The sequence below is a fragment of the Chelmon rostratus genome, chromosome 2 (assembly GCF_017976325.1).
Source record: "Chelmon rostratus isolate fCheRos1 chromosome 2, fCheRos1.pri, whole genome shotgun sequence".
In the NCBI taxonomy this organism is placed as follows: domain Eukaryota; kingdom Metazoa; phylum Chordata; class Actinopteri; order Chaetodontiformes; family Chaetodontidae; genus Chelmon; species Chelmon rostratus.
Window position 1 is genome coordinate 13,465,901 of NC_055659.1, and position 21,269 is coordinate 13,487,169.

Here is a 21,269-nt window from a genome sequence, read left to right on the forward strand (position 1 = left end):
CAATCTGACAGGGGCTGGAAGCTGCATGGAACTGAAAACTGAGATTGTGTGTTATGAAAAAGATCAATGAATGTGAGAAAGTCCAGAGTGTTGTGAACATCTCAAAGTTTGAATGGAGTTTCTAGCTGAAAGTATGAATGAGTAGGTAACAGATGAAAAAGCTTGAAAAAGTGTGACAATTTGGAACATTCTGTCCACTTTAATGTGGATAATTTTCCCTCTCCTCATATAGACGTTACTGTGCCACAACTTAACACGCAAACCGAAGCCGCACAATTAACCAAATGAATAAGAAAGCATCCATGTTTCCACAGCAGCACTGACACAGGCATGATGATGTGATGAGGCCACAGATAAGACCAATAATGAATCATTGTTTGAGTTGTTTGTTTATCTTCTCACTGAGGGTGTTATTTCAGCCGTTGTCAGTGAAGGCCCAGAGCTCTTTAACACACCACCCACAGACATGCACGCCTCCTCAAATGCTCATCTCTATGTACTCCATATGTAACTTTCTCTTATTGCTGTTCTCCATCTTATGTTAACATTCTTTTTATTGTCATCTTATTTGTATTATTATCAAATGTGTTTTCTTCTCCATTTCATTCTCCATTAATTTTCTGCCTTTTTTCAGATCTATGAAGCTCTTGTTTATTAATTAGCATTCGTGTCAATCATGCATGTGATCATTCACTTTGTGATCTCCTGCTCTGCAGGTTGCACCGTGCAGGCTGGAGGCTCTCTGGTGCTGATCAGCAGGATGAAACAGTGCGGTTAGCGCCTCAAAGGGCCGCAGCTTTGCGCAACGCCGGTCGCTTTTCGCTGGCTGACCGCTGGATCAGGCTGAAGCAGCGATGCTCAAACGTGAGATTAAGCGTGAAACTCAGGAGGGCTTTGCAGGGAGCCACTCCCTTCTGGTTGATGATGCTAACGTCATCAGAGACGTCACAGACTCTGCAGCTGCACTTTGTCACTTCTGCGTGAATTTTGACCAAATTCAGTTTTAGTTATTGGAGCATTTTGTACGAATCACCGGTTGAAAGCGACTCTCAGGTAGGCTGTCAACACCTTTACGGGCTGTTTTGACTTCACACAGTTTATTGAGTGCATCATATGTTTGGTTTACCTGAAGTTCGGCATGAACGTGTGCAACGGTCAGACCTAAAAAAAGAAAGTAATAATAATTTCTGAAACCGTTAAGATTATTTAGTCAAAAACGGATTCACGCTTTATATTTTCAAACAAACACAACATAAAGCATTTAGTATGTTAACTTTAACTAATCTGATTTCTCAAGTAACTCCACCAGAGACGCATGACAGAGTTGAAACAAAGTAACTCACCAGAGGAGCAGCAAAACATTTAAAAACCAAAAAACAACACTGAAAGACACATTTTATTATTCACATTTACATGCTCGATCCCGCAGAATGAAACCTCATGTAGTGCTCGCTGAATCATTTCACCATGTGTCTGCAGCGTTTCAACATATTGGTGAATGACTGCACCACCACTGCCAAACCACTCCTGGCTCTGGATTCTGGTCAGAGCATTACTTACTGCTTACTCAGCACAATTTCCCTCAAAATAATTAAAGTTCTTATCCTATTTTAAAATGTGACAAGTATTTACTGCGTCATTTATTCCTGAGAAAGATGGCTCACAATGAATGACTTCTCATTTTGAAAAGGTGTGACACCTCATTCTCTTTTCTCAGAGCAGTTTTACCCATGAACCTACATCTGCCTTCCCTTTCTTTGACAAGAGAGCTCATGGTCTGCTGAACTTGGACACCAGTGTTTTTCAACAATGGGGTATCTGACAACTTAAAAAAAGGACTTTATTATTTACTCTTGTTCCATTTGTTGTTAATCTTCTAAGGTCTTCTTGCAGATACCCTCAGAAGACAAAAAGCATCTTGAAATTTGTGCTTTTTGTTTCTGTCGCGCTCTGTGTTCTCTACGTGACTTCTTCGTCTCTGAGGTGAACGCCCAAAGTCCATATTTAAAAATGAAGAGACGTGACATGCTCTCAGTTGCCACTTTATTAAAGGTACGCCAAGCTAAAAATAGCAGTGAAATAAAACAGCACAACAGTAAAAAACCGTGCCTCAGTGAAGGTCATAATGTTCAGTTTGTCATTAAATCGTTCTAGAGAAGGATTCACGATAAGATAAGACATTATACATTAACTCCACGCCGTTGAAATTCATGCTGACAGCAGTAAAATAAAAAAGGAGATAAAGAAAAACAGAACAAGTAAAAAAGCTAAATGAAATCAACAAGAGATAAAAAGATAGGCAGTTGAGGGTCCACACAGACAGCTTTTTTTGTTTGGATTTGAGGTTGTACTTGGTGGTACTGTTGAATTATAATGCTTTATACTAACTAAACTGGGGTTTTTTATCATTTTGTGTAACCCATTTTTATCACTGAGGTCAGTGTTCAACAAAAACTGAATATCCTTCACTAAGAGTTACTTTAGCTAGGTGTACCTAATAAACTGGTAACTGAGTGTAGGTTCATTCATTGATACATTTCTATCATTAGAATTTGGTTGTAATTTCTTAAATAACTGACATATTTCTGATGTCAGACTTTTAAGAGGCATCGCAGCTGCAGACAAATGCTCTCTGGAAAGTAAGAAACTGCTGCCTCTGGACCACAGCGTGGATGCCAGCCTTGATTACAGGTAAGACTTGAAGTTCTGTCTGCATACATTCACAAGTCATGAAGTCTGTTTAGTCTCCACTCAAGGATCAGATTTCCGTTCCCCTTTCCAGCGTGGGTTCAGATTTTTGTCTCACCACTGACAGAGAAATGGTTTGACGTGTTGAGAAGCCACAGGTTTGATCACACCAGACAGGGCAGCCAACCGGGGGTCTTTGATTTGTTGTGTTACTGATTGATGTTCGGGCCCCAGCTCGACACACCATGACACTTTCAGACATATGCAAATCATAATTATGTTGAGGTATCTCTGCAGTATTTTATGCTTTTAGATCACAGCAGTGTGACGTCTTAAATGCCAAATTTGGTCTCGCTTGTTGCAAAAAGCATAGGATGAAATATCATTTGTCAGTCAACAAAAATAATAAGCAGCTGTGATAAATGACAAATCTTCTTTCAGCCACTGATTTAACTGCATAGTTTTAGGTTTTTCACGTGTTGTTCAGGAAGAACATGCAATGCAGAAAATATTAAAAATATTCATCACAATTTTCCTGTGATGGATTTTTTTCAGTATTTTCTAGCGTTCAAAAGACTGAATGATCCTTTGAGAAGATAATGAGCAGGTTAACTCATCATTAAATAATCGTTTTCTCACTTTAACTCAGCCGTCAGCAAAACTCTATTTACACACCATTTTGCACGTTTGCATACTATTGAATTTAACACAAAATTAAACAATGAATCACTCTTAATTAGACTGCAGTTAGCTACATGCTGCTAGATCTAGCCTATACTGATACATAATGCAGATTTCCTCATTTTTTGAACATTTACTGTAAGGCAGTATAACCCATGCAGCAACGACGTGAGATCCTCTTTATTAGAATTTTAGAATTGTTAGAAAGCTACTTCAAAGTGCATCAGATGCATTTAGTGTGTGAGATTAACTGCTGTGCTGAGCTGCATGTTGGTGAAGACGACGACTTCTGGATGAAACAAATATTTAAAATCCATCCTTCATCATAACATTACAAACTACAGAAAAAGTACATGTGACCTATTTAGTCAGGATTCATTAGAATTTGGTTGTAATTTCTTAAGTAACTGACATATTTCTGACGTCAGACTTTTAAGAGGCATCGCAGCTACAGACAAAAGCTCTCTGGAAAGTGGGAAGCTGCTGCCTCTGGACCACAGCGTGGATGCCAGCCTTGATTACAGTTCAGACTTGAAGTTCTGTCTGCATACATTCATAAGTCACTGTAAGGCAGTATAATTCTTAGCAGAGAATGCAAAATCTCATGATATGCAGCCTTCTGCTTTTATTTTAGGTCAAGGCCTGACGTGCAAACTTGCACGTCGTGGAACGCTCCCATCATCTGGGAGGGGATGTTTGAGCCTGATCTTTACGACCGGACGCACAAGAGTGAGGGGTCCTCCGTGGCTCTCACAGTGTTTGCTGTGGGCAGGTTTGTTTGGATGAGCACCTGAACACATCCTGGTCTGCCAACTGCTCTTGCATTCAGGGCGTTCATGAACTGTGCTAACTATTAAGACGTAAAAACAAAAAATGACATTGTTCTCGCCTCCACTTCCACCAAAGGTACCTGGACGCTTACCTGGAGGCCTTCCTGAACTCGTCAGAGCATCACTTTATGTTGGCTTTGCCCGTCACTTACTATGTATTTACGGACGAGCCGGAGAAGATCCCAGACATCAAGCTCGCCCCTCAGCGAAGCATGAAGGTCATCAAAGTGGAGAGGCACTCCAGGTGGCAGGACGTCTCCATGATGCGAATGAAGGCGATATCAGATATCATAGAGTCGGACATTCGCCACCACTGCACGCACGTCTTCTGCTTCGACGTGGACCAGCTGTTTACTGGGAGGTTCGGCTCGGAGGCTCTGGGAGATTTGGTGGCTCTGCTCCACGCCCACTACTACCGCCTTCCGAAGGTGAGGTTCACCTATGACCGCAACCCCAAGTCCAAGGCGTACATGGAGAGCGGGGATTTCTACTACCACGCCGCTGTCTTCGGAGGCTCGTGGAAGAGCGTGAAGGCGCTGACCGAGGCCTGCTATCAGAGCATCATGGAGGACAAAAAGAACAACGTGGAGGCTCTGTGGCACGACGAGAGCCACCTCAACAAGTACATGTGGCTTCATAAACCGAGCAGGCTGCTCTCTCCGGAGTACTGCTGGGACACCAGCATCCCCGACAGGCGTGATATCCGAGTCGCACGGCTGCTGTGGGCACCAAAGGATTATAAAAAACTCCGCAAAGGTTAGCGCGTTTTGGAATTAAGGTGCAGTATTTTAATAACTAGACATATGTAAGTGCGCTGAATGGAATCAAGTGGTAGCAAAGCAACTTGCAAACAATAGTTTTATTGCTTTTTATGAAGTCTTTGTTCCAGCCATGTGTGCTCCCCTTGCTGTTCGTCCCTTTTCCTCTCTAGCTCCGCTCAGGTGTGCTACATGTGAATGAGGCGCACCTGACCTGCCTGCAGCAGAACAGTGGCTTGTGGCGAGAGGCCTGCTTGTCTGGGCGGCCTCTCAGTCATGTTTGTGTTACGACTTTGTGTCTTTTGTTACCCTTGATTTTCCGTCTCAGCTGTTTGTGTCTTCCACTTAATAAATCCAATGGATATGGTGGCTTTAAAGGTGTGTTTTTGTGGTTGAGCTGGGTCAGAAGGGGAGTTTTGTTTGCCCCATCAGGTGAATCATTTTGAACTTGGTGAAGCTTGGGTGAAAGCCAGTGTTAGTGCAGGGATAAATGATTTGAGCTTCATCAGTCAAGCCTGATTTTTTGTTTACTTTGCATTTTGCACGCACTATTGTGACTTTACTGAACTGCATGAAGTTTTGCTGCATATTTAGAATTACTGTTAATTTCCTTCTTTCTCATACTGACCTTTCACGAATGTAAACATTTTGTCTGCTGGTTTTTCCATCGTTATTCATTTATGCATTGTTTTGTTTGTTTTTTTTGTCTGATGATCATGAGAGCTTTAAATTAATTGTCATTGATTATGACTGACATTTCCAGATTTATATTATTGGAGTATGTATTAATGTAATGTATTTTGTAACCTGTACATTTTTATGCAGACGTGTGGATGGCATTCATCCAAGCAGCATTTTGGGCAGACGGACATTTAGGCCTGCAAAGACCATACAAATGCTCTAGCAGGTGGTCTGACCACATTAAAGGGCACTGAGTGTCCTTTAGTGAACTCTAACAAACTGTGATGGAGCCAGTCAAATGTTGTTGAACATTCATCTGGATTTGACATTTGAAATTCACAAATTCCATAGACAGTAAAAAAACTCACAGTTGGAGTTTTCATTGATTTAAAAAAAGCATTTGATACCATAAACCATGAAATATTAATCATTAAACTGGAACAGTACGGAATCAGAGGAATTGTGCTAAACTGGGTGAGAAGCTATTTGGAGAACAGGAAACAATTTGTGAAGATGGGAGATCATTATTTTGTGTGTTTGGATATTGTGTGTGGTGTCCCTCAGGGGTCAATACTGGGACCAAAACTATTCACAATGTACATCAATGATATATGTAAAGTGTTTGATCTTTTGAAATTTATACTATTTGTTGATGACACAAATATTTTAGTAACTGGTGAAGACTTACAGCAACTTTTCAACTTGATCACTTCAGAATTGAGTAGAATTAAGTCATCGTTAAATTTAAGTAAAACAAAAATCATGAAATTTGGAAAATGTAAAATAAATGATCATGTAATAACATTTATTTAGACAATTAGGTCTGATTCAGGGATGCCCTTGAGTGGGAGCAGACTGTCACTTAACTTTATTCGTTGGAATATAAAGACTAAATCAGTACCGGGATACTTACCCATCTTCAGCATTTGAAAACAGATATTGTCTTCCTCACTGAGACTCACATGTGTAATTCAGACGCTTGGGTTGCGTATTTCATTCTTGTTTTCTGAGTAAGGCCAGTGATTTTGATCAGTGATTTTGATTTGCAAGTCAGTACCATTTGTAGCATCTGAAGCTATTGCAAATCCCAATGTACTCTGTTGCTCTTGTTGTTGGGAGGCTCCATAACACACATATGATATTTGCCTGTGTTTATGCACCAAACAGGGATGACGTTCGATTAAGGAACAAATCATCTACTCCACATGCAGACACCTACCTGCTGATGTTATGTGGGTGTTTGGACTCTGTGATTAACCTGTTGCTGGATCAATCTTTTAAGAGAGTGGCTACAAAATCATAAACATGTCAGGGCTTACAGGATCTTCTAGAGTCTTGTGTGATGAGAGTTAGCCGTGTTGTGGCTGGCTGCTCGCAGCGCGCGGCATTCGGTAATGACATCATCCACATCAGAGGTAGTTGCCCAGAGACGCTGGATGTTGATAACATGCCACCACGGGCTCAGAGGGGAATAGCACCAGCATATCATAACAAAATATTGGAATATGAATGAGTTTCGCCGCAGATTATGCGTTAAATAGAGGCTGCGCATGGGTGCCCTGAGTACTCGCATTATACGGATATACGCGCCGCTCCTCTGGGGCTAATTTCTTCAAAACGACTCCAAATGCCACCAAAGTTGTCTGGGTGAGTAAATGGTCGTATTTAATGCTACAAATAAGGTCCAGGTTGTAAAAAACGAAAGTTATCCTTTAATCCATGGTGATTTCTGTATCTGACTGAGAATATTCTTTGCATTCGTCCAACATTATTTTTTCACGCATAGATTACCTTTCCTCGAACAAAACCTTACTTCCTTTGGTGCAGTTGAGTACTTACAAGAGCACAATGATTCCTCATCATGCTCCTTTAATAGTGGAATTGACTTTCCCTGACTGTAGGCCCAACAGACCCCACTGGAGACTTTATTCTTTTCTGATGAGTCTTTTGTTACCTTTATTAATGCAAGTATAGTCATATTTTTGGACATAAATTCAAATTCAATGCTGACAATATTTTCCACTCCAGCGTGTGCCCACTATCCCAATTGCTTTTTGCAGTGGTTATGGAGCCCCTGGCAACCTAAACTCAGCACTGTACAAATATTTTACTCGACTCCTTGATTGTAGTGAACAGCACAACTGAAATGAAAACTTCCAAATTTTTTTAGTTAATTTAAACACAAGATACTTGCGCTCAAAAAGAGGATTCATTCTCAGTGAAGAACCTTGGACCCCTAATCTGTCTCTATACATGCCAAAGGGCAGTGGTTCCTGACACGTCTCTGGGGGTCATCAGGTGGATACCTCCCTTCAATGGTGTTTCGCCTACTTAGTCCCACGACACCTCCAGGAGGCTAGGCGGTGAACTCCGGCATCCCAGAGTCACCCCCCCCTAGTGCCAGTTCACACTGCTCCTACACAATCCAAACAGCACTGCCACGTTCAACTGACCCAGAGATGCTCCAGGTAGTGGCCAGTACCGATGCTACCATTTAGCTAATGCTAATGCTAAACGCTAACCACTAACTGCTAAGAAGAACAGAAGAAAACAAAACAGTACCGATGCTACCATTTAGCTAACGCTGATGCTAACCGCTAACTGCTAAGAAGAACAGAGGAAGACAATACAGCTAAATTCACCTATACTGTTATTGTTAACTGCTAGATGCCAATGCTAACTGCTAAGATACTATCATACTACCACCGCTTTAGCTATTGTTAACAGCTGGCCACACCCCCACCTTATCTACACTTCCTCTTCCTGGATCTCTTCCTATTGGGAGAGAGAAGATGGGGCGGGGAAAGCAGAGCAGAGGAGAGGTGTCTTGTTCAAACTTAACTCCTGCCGGATTAGGCATGCATGTCCTCTGCCTTTATTTCACCCCACAACTACTATTATTTCTCCCGATCCATATCCACTGACTAGACCTAGCAGCCTCATCTGACATCTCCCTCACTGTCTTCCTCAAATTTTGCCCCTGCACTCCCAGCTCCCTCAACAGTGAAACAGCTGACCCCTACACCCCACTTCAACTGGGCAAAACCTGGTCTTCAATCCCCTCTGCTCAGATTCTGTCTTTAAATCTGCATACCTAGTCTTCTTCCTTTGATAAGCTGCCTCCACTGAATTTTCTCAAGGGACTGTTAACTCAATAAATACACAGTTTTTTTACTCATGGACCATAAAACAAAGTCCGGCCTCAGATTACTATAAACTATTTCCTGGGGCACAACTAGCTCTCCTCCCAAGTCCACCTGCATTTGCCATCATCATCAGCCCCTACCAGGCAGCCACCTACCTGCCTTCTCCCTGACTTAGCAGCTCTATTTTTCTCCCCCTCTCGAACAAACTGCACAACTAACCTCTCCTTTCTAGAACTTCCAGAATTCACCTGCTTCCTTCTCTCTTCAATGCCTGCAGCTAAGTTTCTCAGCACCTGATTATGCCGCCATGTATACCGGCCTTGTGATAAGCTAATTCTACAACCTGACAAAATGTGCTTTAAACTTGCTGTACCTGAGCAGAGCGGACACAATTGGTCGCCCTGTACCCAGAGTCTTCGGTTCTGCGGGGTTGGCAACACATCGTATGTCGCCCCTATCAGAAATTTAATACGGCCTTCCTCCATATTCCACAGGTCCCTCCAACTAAGTTTCCTCTTCTCAACACCTTCACAATTCAACCATTGTCCCTGTTTGGCCTGACCAACTGCTTTTGCCCCCCTTAACAACTCCTCCTGCCTACGCACCTGTTCCACTCCAAGCTTTCTTTTCTCCTTTAGACCTGCTTTGTTCCACACTGGTTTGGCCGCAAGCCTCCCTGGCCAAATTGAACATTTCCGACTATTTCTGCATGCCTAAGAGCTGCCTCTGCCTCCTGCACTGCTGCCCTTTGGTTTCATTTCCTCCCCCTAGTAGGATTCGGAACCACATTGCTAACTAACATGTCCTTACTCCCAGATAATAAAAGTTCTGTCCTAACCTTAGGGCATTTAAACTCCGCTGTTAGACTGGATACTGGCAGCTGAAGCATTCCTTTCCCATACAAAGCTACATTGCTTAAGCATCTAGGAGCACCCAACAATTTTCAAAAAAGAGCTAACTAGCCTTTCCATTCTCTCTGCTACTGATAATGGAACTTTGTATACTGACATTGGCCACATTAACCTAGGATACAAGCTAAACTGCAAACACCACAGCCTCAGTTTTCCTGGGAGCCCTGATTTATCTATTCTGTCCAGCCTTTCTGCAACATTTATTTTAGTGCATTCTATTCTTCCTCTCAAAGATCTTTTTCAAAAAGCTTGATAGCCTTATCTCATCAGTTATTTGGAATAATAAAACCGCTTTGATAAGGAAATTATTTCTACATAGGCCAAAGCTACGTGGTGAAATGGCTTTACCAAGCTCTCAGATCTGGGAAGGTCCTTATTTTTATTGTGCTTAGTATGAATTTTAAAAAAAATGAAAGGAAAGGAAAAAACAGAGAAGGAAATTCTTTTGTTATTTTGTTTATTAAATAAAATTACTTACAAATAAAATTCTTTCTGTACAGTATAGTTATGTTGCAGATGGACAGAAAATGTCAACAACGTGCACTGTCGGCGGCCAGAGTAGCTGAGCGGTCTGAGCGGCTCTGAGTGGAGGTCAGGTTCAGGTAGCCCATCTCTGCTGATCGAGACAGGGGCCCAGACATGAAGCAGTGAGGGGAAGAAGTCATGTCTGTTTGCTTGTGCTGAGCATTGTCCAATACACCCTGCATTTCTGACGGCTCAGGCATCATCACACTAGGGACCCAATCAAAGTTCACATTTAATTGTTTTTATTAAGCAAGCAAACAGGTTGTTCTGAAGTTCACGATCGCACCTACCTAGAAGTTGACACAGGGAGGGATGTAAAAACCTGAGCAGGATGAGATATTTTCTTTAGTTCCTAAAACAACAACAAAAAAAATTTGATTAATATTACGAATCATTGAAAAAAAAATAGTTCTCTTGGTTTCTCTAGCTCACGTGGGTCTGGGAACAGCAACGTGGATCTGTCAGTGTTAGTCAGTCAAACGCTTTGGTCTAGAGTCAAATTATTTGATGGCTAGCCATGAGGTTGGTGGTACAGACATTCATGGTTCCCAGAGGATAAATCATGAATGAATGAATAATGCCATGTTGACACATTTTTTTAAGAAATGTCTCAACTGTTGGATGGATTGCCATGATCAATCCATCCAACAACTGTTTTCTGGTGTCTGTGAGGCATTACAGTTTCACAACTATAGACGTACTGTGACTGGTACCTTGGCAAAGTGAGGTGACTGCATGTTTTGCAGGCTGCGTTCCAGGACTGCTAGCTGATTGGACATGTGGAGTACTTTGTTTCCAAGTTTCTTGTTTTCCATCTCTAGAAAATCCACCCTTGAGATCAAAACAAACATCTCTACAGTGAACACATATTAGCTAAATTAGTATGAAGCATGAGATTGTCCCGAAGCGGGGAGATATTGAGCGTGGACTCATCCTGTAATTAGGTATTGACTGTGTAAGTTCAGTACCTGCATTTGGACAAAGCAGCAGTTAGATTACTGTCTTTCTTGTTGTGCTCCTCTTCATTTAGCTGTTGTAGTAGCCTTCTCCTCTCAACAAGTAGTTTGTCATTTTCCACAGTTATGCTTATGGTAAGCTCCTTTTCCTGGGAAAGACAATTTTAACTTTTTCATTCATCATCAAATTTTATCTAATCCAGTTTATTTGAAAACAGTCTCTGGAGTGGGATGATGAGCATGTCAATTATTTAGTTATATAATCATGATTGCAAAAAAGTTGGGACGCTGCATAAAACATAAATAAAACTGATAATTTTCTAATCCTTTTTGACACATACTCAATTGAAAACAGTGAAAACACAATATATTTAATGTTTTACCTTGTCAGCTTCACTGGCTTTTGTACATTTTTGCTTATTCTGAATGTGATGCAGCAACACATTTCAAACAAGTTGGGACAGAAGCAACAAAAGACTGGAAAAGTTGTGGAACGTGCCAAACACACCTGTTTGAAACATTCCACAGGTAAACAGGTTTATTGGTAGCAGGTGATAGTATCATGATTGGGTATGAAAGGAGCATCCTGGAAAGGCTCAGTGGTTCACATGCAAGGATGGAGCGAGGTTCACCACTTTGTGAATACATGATTGTATAAAGGAGATTACTACATAGACTCAGGAACACTTTGTAACTGTTGTCAGTGAACACAATTTGTTTGCAAATGATTGCACTGTTTTTTTTACACAGCGTACCAACTTTTTTGGAATCAGGGTTGTGCGATAGCTTTAGAAACAAAAAAATACTTTTTTTCACAGAGCAAACATACTCATATTAACACAGATGGAAATACTACACATGGATACAAATAACATTAAACTGAATTTTAAACAAGATACATCTCAAACATCCTGGTTTCTTTTGTGGGAAGTAGGACAAAGCTGCTGATTTACCTTTGCTAATGAATGCGAACACAGGGACAGTTCTCGTTCTAGATTTTTGATCTTCTCATCACGCCATGTGGTTTCATCATCAAATTTCTGTTTGGCTCGACACAGTTTTGCCTTGTGCTTTTCCTTCATCTCATGGTATTTACTGTAAGATATACAAAAATAACATATAACTTACACAATGAATCCAGAATACAAAAAGCTGATTTAACTGTGGCATAAGAAAGCAGCATGTTATACACCCATATTATTATTATCATTGACAGATACTATTATGCTGTGAAGGGACATGTCACATACTGTCATACACTGTCAGTGTCATCTCATGGATGAAGAAAAGTCTTTGGTGTGCATACACATTTTATTGGCTTTATACCATGTTTTGCAGTGTCTGTCAAGTTTAAATTTTCTTTTCTTGTTAATTTCAGCTGACAGCAGCACAATGGAGCTCTTACCTCCGCTCTTTGTCGAGGCATTTAAGGGTTTCACAGATCTCCTTCTTGAACGTTTCGCACTTGTCTTGGGAGGCCAACAGACTGTTCACTGCTTCTTGATAATCGTGACACTCCTGCAGTCCAAAGTAAAAACATCAGCAGTCACAGGGATAAAATGATCCGTGCATACAGTACTGTTAAAACAACAGTTTCTGTCCTTCTGCACTTGTCAACAGTGCAACAGAATGGACATTATAACATGCAACCAGACACAGTCCTGATAAATGATCAATTAGTAGAAAATATGTATATGAACTACCTTATGCAGTGTGTTTTCCTTGTTCTGCAGCAGCTGTCGTTGTGTCTGTAGCTCTGCATCCTCTGTTGCAAAGGAGTCTTTCAGCTGACAGTGAGTGTTTTCACAGTTCTGTGCATCTGCCTCTTTTTGCTTCCACAGCCTTCAAACACACACACACATAGAAACCTTCACTTACCTAAGTGATACTGCAACACTGAGAAGTAGCATGCACATGCACTAGTTGCTGGATAGTGTCTGGGGGTAGAATATCCTACTTTTGATGCTGAAGATGACTTTCTTTGGTGCAGATGATACCTATAAGGTTTTCCAGATCTTTATGAGAATTATCGAGCTGCTGCTTAAGGGAACGTATCTGAAAGGATAAGAAAAACATATTGTAATAGGGAAGAAAGGGCATTATAGCACATTTCTCTAATAATAAATCACAGTATCTGTTAATGAATTTGTCTTAAATTGTCTGAAACATTTGAATAAATCATTTACTATACTGAATTACTCACTTCTGAGTCCTTCTCCAAAAGGCATCTCGACTGACTGCTGAGTTTATTTTGTAAATCTCTGCAGATCTTATTGCTCTGAATCAATTCAGTTGCCTGGGACTGGAAACATAACAAGATCAACATTGACACTGTGCATAGAGCTATGCACATGAAGTTTTAAAAACTGTGTTGAGCCTTTGCTGTTTGATCCTGTCCTGCTCTGTTTGATTTAGTGATGGCACTTAAAGCAGATGTGTTTTTCTCATGTAATGGTCAAGGATTTATACAGTGAGACTTACTTCAACTGACTCATTAGCTTGTTTGGCCTGAACCTGCAAGGTTAGGAGCTGCTGCTCAGCCTGCTGCTGTTGCTCATGCAGGGCTGACTCCAGCCGCACTACCTCCCTCTGCAGAGATGCAACCTGAGAAACATTACACTCAGATCAATATATGCACCAAATTTCTGTCTCAGTACATGGTCCGCATTCACAATGCATTTTGTTGTGTGTTTGACAGCCACACAAACTATCCATATAACGCATTATTTTACTATCTGTACTCACAGATTCCTCCTTTTCCAAAAGGCATCTTATCTGAGCAGTGAGTTCCTCCTGTAAATGTCTGCAAGTTTCGTTGCTCTGTGCCAGCTCTGCGACTTGAGACTAAAAAAAAAGAAACAAGAAGGTACTTTACAAGACATACATGCACTTGCATCTATCAGGTGTGTCATTTCGAAACATTACAAGAACAAGATTGTACTGGTGATTTAGCAGAAAAACTCAGTTTTCCAACTAGTCTGTACTGTTTACTATCGCCTAAATTAAATTGGGATCTTTCCTTTAAAATACATGCAAAAAAGGCTGATAATGATTTAAATCTGCAGCTGTTTGATATAGAGTTACATTCTGTTCAGAGTTACAAGACTGATTGTAGAATGGGCACATTTTCTGTCACTTTAGATGTAATGCTCAGGGATCTCTGTAGTGGGACTTACTTTAGAGAACTCATTTACTTGGTTGGCCTGAACCTGTACAGTGAGGAGCTGCTGCTCAGCCTGCTGCTCCTGCAGAGCTGACTCCAGCTGCTCCACCGTCTCCTGCACAGATACAACCTGAGACAAATACATATGCTGTACAGTAGGGCTGCAACTCATTTTTATTCCTGATCATTCTGCGGATATTTTCTCATTTAATCAATTAATCATTTGGTCTGTAACATATGAAAATATACTGAAAAATGCTAATTACAATTTCCCATATCACTAGTTGATGTACTCAAAAGTCTTGTTTTGTCCAACTACTAGTCCAAAACTCAATCGCAAAGACACTGAGTTTACTACTAACAAAGAAAAGAAATAAACATTCAAAGTTGAGAAGATGGAACCACCAGAATTTTGGTAATTTTTTAATTGAAGAAGATGAATGAATGATCAAAATTATGGCAAATTAATTTTCTGTCAATTGAATAATCAGCTAATTCTTCCCACCCTACATCACAGTCACATGATAACACATTTCTCTGTATCTTTACCAGTGTCACACATTACAAAAACACAAATAAAAACAAATATATGATTATGTGTTTCAGTACACAACCGTCATTCAGAACAAACATTTCATTTTCAAAAATGATGCTCCTCAAAAGTGTTCTCACAGCACACTGTCACACCATGGTTAATTATGCTTGGCACAGGTGTGTCATTTGTTCAGTGTTCTACTCCACTGGTTGAGCAAATAGGAAAGCCATGTGGTCAACAAGTATCAGCTGTTAAGTACACACTGTTGTACAGCAGCTGTCAACAATGTACACTGCAGAATCCACAATGAACACATGCTGTGGTCAATAAACACAGGTCTCAGCTATAACACAATTAATGCTCTGTAAACATTATCAGTCGATTGCTTTGTGATTATGGACAGAAAGCTATATTATTGCCACAAGCCACAATGCCAGAATTTGATCCATAAATATTTTATTGTAGAAAAGTTGAACATGTGGTGCCTACCAGTTGTATGAATGCAAACTTGTGAAACTCGAAAGTCTGTGCTGCAAAATAAATGTGGAGAATAAAACTTCCTATAAGTGGTGTTATCTCACCGGTATGTTCTGATTTTATAAGTAGTGTTTGCTGATAAAATACCTTGTCCAGCAGGTAACTTACCTTCTGCTGCAGAGAACTTTTCTCAGCATCCAAAGAGCGTACCCTGTTCCTCAAGGCTCGAATCTCAAGGTCCAGACGATCGTTCAGCTCTTTGGCCTTTCGCAGTTCCACCATTTCTTTTAAAAGACAGTATGATAACAAACTCATCAGATTATGAATAATATATATTAAAGGATAACACTGTTAAATGTGAAATGCCGGTCGATTTTAGGTTTTCTAACATGATGTATACTGAAAATGCAAACAAGTTCTGTCATATTCAAGACTTTTTAGGGTTCTGTTTTATGTGATTTTACAAAAGCTATAAACTAACTTGTGAGGATGAGAGCTAAGGTAGTACAATGGCTCAGTGAGTGACAACTGCAAATTATGTATGAATATATGTGTGAATGTGTGTAACGGACTGGTGACCAGTCCAGGGTGCTCCTTGCCTCTCACCCAGTGCATGCTAGAATAATCTCTTGGCCCTGAAAAGGATAAGCGCGTACACAGAACCAGATGAATCTGAGCTGTGTGAGGATTGTATCACAGATCTTTTCTCCCTTTTCCCCCTACACTCAACAACTTATTTGAAAACAGCTTCAAGAATACACACGAAAAAAATCATTCTCACCGTATTTCTTCAGTTTTTCTACTTCCTGTCTGAGTTGCTCTACCTCCTGCTGTGCAGCCTGCAGCTCGGGCTCTAAAAAACATAAACACAGATGTTTCCACAGTACTCTTCACAAAGTTTCTGACAGTTTTTTTCAATTTAGGGCAGTGGAAGTTGGTACAAATTACAGTTTTAGTTCAGTCTTTTTGGATATTTTATGACGTTAACATAACTCGTGAAGCTCCTAATATACAATATTTATTAAGGATTCTGCTGAGAGTTTGTGTGTTTGCTTTCTTTTCTAGCAGTGGTGGCCACCTTCATTTAATGATAACAGAGGAAGCACTGCGATAGTGGTGACAGCAGGCTACTGCATTATCATGAGAAATCTGTTTGAAAACGACACTGTATGCTTATAAACAGCCGATTACTATCTCTCACCATAAGCTCTTTGAGTCAAATGAGCAGACTCCAACTCATCAGTCAAACGCCGGATCTCACTGTGGGCCATGGCCAGCCGGCGGGAGCCCTCCTCCAGGTCACGCTCCAGGCGAGAACATTGCCTCTCCACACTGCTTGCCTTGCCAGCCAAATGACTGGCCTCAGCCTAAAGACAGAGGGAAAGAGCAACTGACCAAATGACCATCATCAAAGTGATAACAACACTATGAAGAGAACCAGTGAGTACAAACTAGAATGCTCACAAATGCATGCATGAACAGATAAGACACCTTGAGAAGTGCTCTGGATCAAAATGCATCAGTTGTGTAGTATCTTGAATTCCCTCTGTCATGCAAAGTTCCCTAGCATGTGCTGGTAGCAGTGCTCAATAACACTGCAACAAAAGAAGAGGTTGCATTTAATGTGGATGATGCAGGGGTTTTTGAACAGAAAACATGCAAAAAGATCCTCACATTCAAACGTGCACCTTGGGATATGCAAAATAAAGTCAGTGTAGCTGATTGTCTTGCGATTTTACAACACACCTGAGTTCAGTTTTTAGTGCTTGTTAGGTTGGTGATGCGGTAACATTAGATAAAGATAAAAGGACATACAGGAATAAAAGTATGTTTGCTCTGGGAAGCTCTGTGGAGTCCAAAGAGTCTCTTCCATGAGCTTTGGCCATGACGTGGTGCCCCCTTGTGGGAAGACTGTGGAATAACATAAGATGATACAAATAAGTCATCTGACCACAGAGAAATGTATAAGGCATGCCCTTTTAACTCGAAAAAATGAATCTGACTTAATGATGTTGTAATTACAAATGAAATATTACACACAAGGGATCACATGCTTCAAAAGAGAAAACTTAAAGGGGAAAGAAGCATTATTTCTATCTCAACTCTGGTGTTTGCTTTATCTTTTCATATAATGAAAATGACATGCATTCCTAAGAGTGCTGAGAGCTTTGCATCATTTAGGCTCTTTTTCTTTAAAGTATCAAAGCTAAAAATCACCCTTTTCAACTTTTTAACGACGACATATAACCCATGTCTCTTAATTTTACACCAACTTTCCCATCTCTCTTAACTGTCCATGATCAAATAAAGATGAAAACGAACACAAGGATCTCAAGTTTACGATGTTCTTCGTCTAACCTGGTGTGCACGGGTGTTCAGCACTTGGGTTTCGGTCCCCAGCAGGCTGGCTGTGTTTCCGTCACCTGTCAGGTTGTCAGGAACCTCACTTGTCTCAAGTAAGGAGGCTCTCTCCACCAAGAGGTAGGCCACCTGCTCACTGGGGCTGCTGTGGATCAACTCTGTCAGACCCTGCTGGTACAGCATTTTAGCCACTTCGCTTATCTGGCAATCTATCACAACAGAGAATGGTAAAAAAGCAAGATTTATAATGTTTAAAATCAGAAATTTTGTTGACTAAGGGTGTTTGGGGTCCCAAAAAGGCACTAGAAGTACCACTACCCAGAGATAGCCACAAAGGCGTCACAAGGATGAAAAATCAGGGTTGAATACTATATCTGAAGTGTTTCCAAACAGTATTTTTTGGTTTTACATCAGAGAACACTTCAAGGATGAAGACGAATGGGTTGATTTGGCAAAGGTACATCTGGTTAGCCACTCCACTTCCATTAAAGAGCAGCACAAAGCCGCTTCCCTGAGCTTTGTTGTGGAATCATCTGGGACACAGTGGATGTGACAGTTCTGAACAGGACTAACTCCATGAATGACAATGTGTTTTAATTTACGTCTTAGCAAATTGTCCAACAAAATAGGACAGCTGATATAACTGAAATAACTGAGAAGAACACCAGCCGTATATTCTTAAAATCTGTTCTATTAATCCATTGGAAAATACTTAAAAGACTTTGTCATAGTGCAGATAAAGATCCAGAAGATTGAATTGTATCACTTGTATCAGTCGTATTTGCAGGTGATATACAGGCAACAATGTTCAACCTTGAAGAGACATTAGGCGTTGCAGTTGGTCCTTGAGCTGATCGTTTTCATCTTGTATCTCCTGTGCCAAAACATCTTTGTGCTCTGTAAAGATTCGGATCTGCTCCAAGGACTTGCGTACCTTACAGACAAATACACAGAAAACCAGTGACTTAGTCACTAATGGACTCAGACCTTCATTTATTCTTGCTCTTCTGATTTCTGATGTCACGGATAACTTACCTCAGCCATTTCTGCTGAGTGTTGTGAGCGCTGGGTGTCCAGATCCCACGTCACACTGCTCAGGCGTCTTCTTGTGCACCGGAGGGCACGCCATAACCAACACAGCTGAGCCTCCTTAGGGGAGTCAGGAGCAAGTCCCTCTTCACTAAACCATGTGGCGATCTCCTCCAGCTCTTCCTAGAGACCGGATGAGTGACATGTGGACATCTTATCCGATACTTTGAAAGGGCTTATTGCCTCTGACTACTTGCATTTTACATCTTTCCTTTAAGTCTCTAACATGAACATTATGTAATTTTACCTGTGTGGATGAGATGTCATTGTTAAAAGATGCATTTTTTACATTTCACCATGCAACTTCAGATCAGTAAGAGAAACGGATGACATAAACAGCGTTTTAGGATAAGATAAACCGATCGTCAATCTTAAAATAAGATAATATACAATTGGATAATATAACCCTTTATTAATCCTACAGATGCAAAATTTGAAGTGTTACAGCCGCAAAGGGGATAGTGGCAAGAAGCACCGATGAAAAAGCAAGGTATGATACATAAGTTAACAATATAACGTCCTTGTGTTTTTTTCCTGGGACTGATCATGCTCACACGTTACATATCTAGACGACAAGATTCTTGTGAAAAAATCTTGTAATGACAGCTCCCCAACTCTGAACTGGAGTGTAGGAACTGACACATCTCTTGGCTGAGGCTAAAGTTGTTTGCGTATTTTGGAGAGCAGCTGTTTCCTTCAGTATGGACAGCTGGGACTGCCAATACATTTCTGCTGAGTTGCTTCTTCCACTCTTTACCGTGTATGTTAACGTTTACCCCTGAAACCTCATTCATTGTAATCGCATGATCTGCAGCCACACCTGCTGCAATCCACACAACTTTATCTTAAATTCTAGTTGAAGTTTTCCAAGAATGCAAAATGTGTCACAATTATTTTAAGAACTCCTTAAGTAAATGATGCTGATGAAGACATATACAGCATTTCCATTTGACGCAATGGCGCATGCATAAAACAGGCAAGAAACGTTCAACAAAATATTTTAACATCATACCGATCCTGAGTGCTACAGCGTGGACCAAAATTATGTTTTCAACCTTGAAATTAGCTTAAGGGGGAGCAAAATGAAGAAACAACATGTAAGTGGAGTGAGTTACGTGAATTTCATCATCATCTTTGCAGCGGTAAAGTTCATCAGATGTCACATCTGTCGCATATGACTGTGATGGTCCCAGATTTTAGCTAGCTAGATAAGTTTATGTTTTAGCTAACGTTAGCTGCCCACTAAACGACCAATAAAGTAGAATGAGTTCGGTACCTCCCGTTGATCCATTACTCCCGCCGTGAGAAACAACTTTCTCACTTTCTCTTCTTCGTGGTTTACACTCGCAATTTTTTTTTTCTTTCCAGAAACAGTCCGACATCGACTCCAAACAGCGAAAAGCTCTCACAGGCACTGAGACAGAAAGCAGCCTCGCGTTCCAAAACACCGCGACGTAAAGCGAGCACGCGAGTCGCCTGTTGTTGTCTTCCCGTTGTTCCGCGGTAATAAAAGGATCGTTACTAACTTGCGCACGCGCTCAACTTGACACAAGCTTAGAGTTATCAGATACTCGAAACTTTTTCGTCAAAACCAGCGGCAAAGAGTGAAAACACACTGTGGGCTGACGCTGAAGGAATGTGCAGAGGCATGCCGCTGTCTGTGGTTTCTGGTGGTGCGCGGTTCTGTTATTTCTGGTACTGTTGACTGTTGCGCACTGTGATTGTGAGCTATCCATGGGTCCTTGAAGGAGTCTTGAGGGACCGTTAACAGTGTGAATAGTTTAAAGTCACTGGTAAACGTCAGTAAAAACGACTCTTTGTGTAATTGTCAATTTTTAAAAAAGGCCTTTTTTGTTAGAGTAAAAATATGGGATACCTTTATTACTGGTAGTGGTGGAATGAAATGCCTTTACTCAAGTCCTATTCTAAGGAAAATTTGAGGTACCTACTTTCAAGTATTAGTTTCGTTTTTACTATACTGTATTGTTGATTGAAAAGATTTCCTCCCCTTTTTTTTACTGCAACCTGTACATTTAATGTAAATTCATATATTCTTTACAAAGATTTAATTTGGGATTAAACAGTGTGTGTTGTGTCTTGGGTGGTCTGACACTTCCTGCACATTTACAATGAAAAGTGGGCAGTAATCAGCCCTTATTTCCTGCCCTTCAATCACTGCACTATGGGAATACTGTGGTGGACTTCATGCCAAGCTGGATGAACAGCACGAGTACACGTGTTGCACTGGCACAAAAAAGCTTTAATATCAACACAGCCCACACATCACTGTTAGTCATGACAAATACGTTCTACTGCATGATTGTGTTTGTCCTTGACCAGAGTCTGAATGATGGCATACACTACCTCATCATATTGCGTTCCAAATTTTAATGCAGATTGGATGTCTGCTATGCAGCTTTTGAGAAAATGTACTGTGTTTGTGCCGGTCCAGAGGAATGTTATTTTTG

General features: G+C 40.8%; 2 protein-coding genes across 2 annotated transcripts; one reads left to right on the forward strand and one right to left on the reverse strand.

Moving 5' to 3' along the window:
• Positions 1–1,809: 1,809 nt before the first annotated feature.
• Positions 1,810–4,960, forward strand: LOC121612524 (alpha-1,3-galactosyltransferase 2-like). Its single transcript, XM_041945465.1, has 5 exons — positions 1,810–1,814; positions 1,894–1,983; positions 2,596–2,691; positions 4,004–4,141; positions 4,276–4,960. The coding sequence occupies exons 1-5, from the start codon at positions 1,810–1,812 to the stop codon at positions 4,958–4,960; spliced, it is 1,014 nt and encodes a 337-aa protein (XP_041801399.1).
• A 5,217-nt stretch (positions 4,961–10,177) lies between these two features.
• On the reverse strand, positions 10,178–20,308 carry si:dkey-264d12.5 (coiled-coil domain-containing protein 30). The gene is given in 21 exon segments (XM_041951594.1): positions 10,178–10,427; positions 10,511–10,572; positions 10,934–11,051; positions 11,189–11,325; positions 12,130–12,271; positions 12,582–12,694; positions 12,880–13,018; positions 13,134–13,231; positions 13,380–13,478; positions 13,658–13,780; positions 13,922–14,020; positions 14,353–14,469; positions 15,520–15,635; positions 16,133–16,204; positions 16,553–16,718; positions 16,843–16,914; positions 17,167–17,262; positions 17,710–17,921; positions 18,526–18,646; positions 18,748–18,924; positions 20,078–20,308. Coding segments are annotated over 21 exon segments (2,496 nt in total). The 5' UTR covers positions 20,093–20,308; the 3' UTR covers positions 10,178–10,225.
• Between the last annotated feature and the right edge of the window lie 961 nt (positions 20,309–21,269).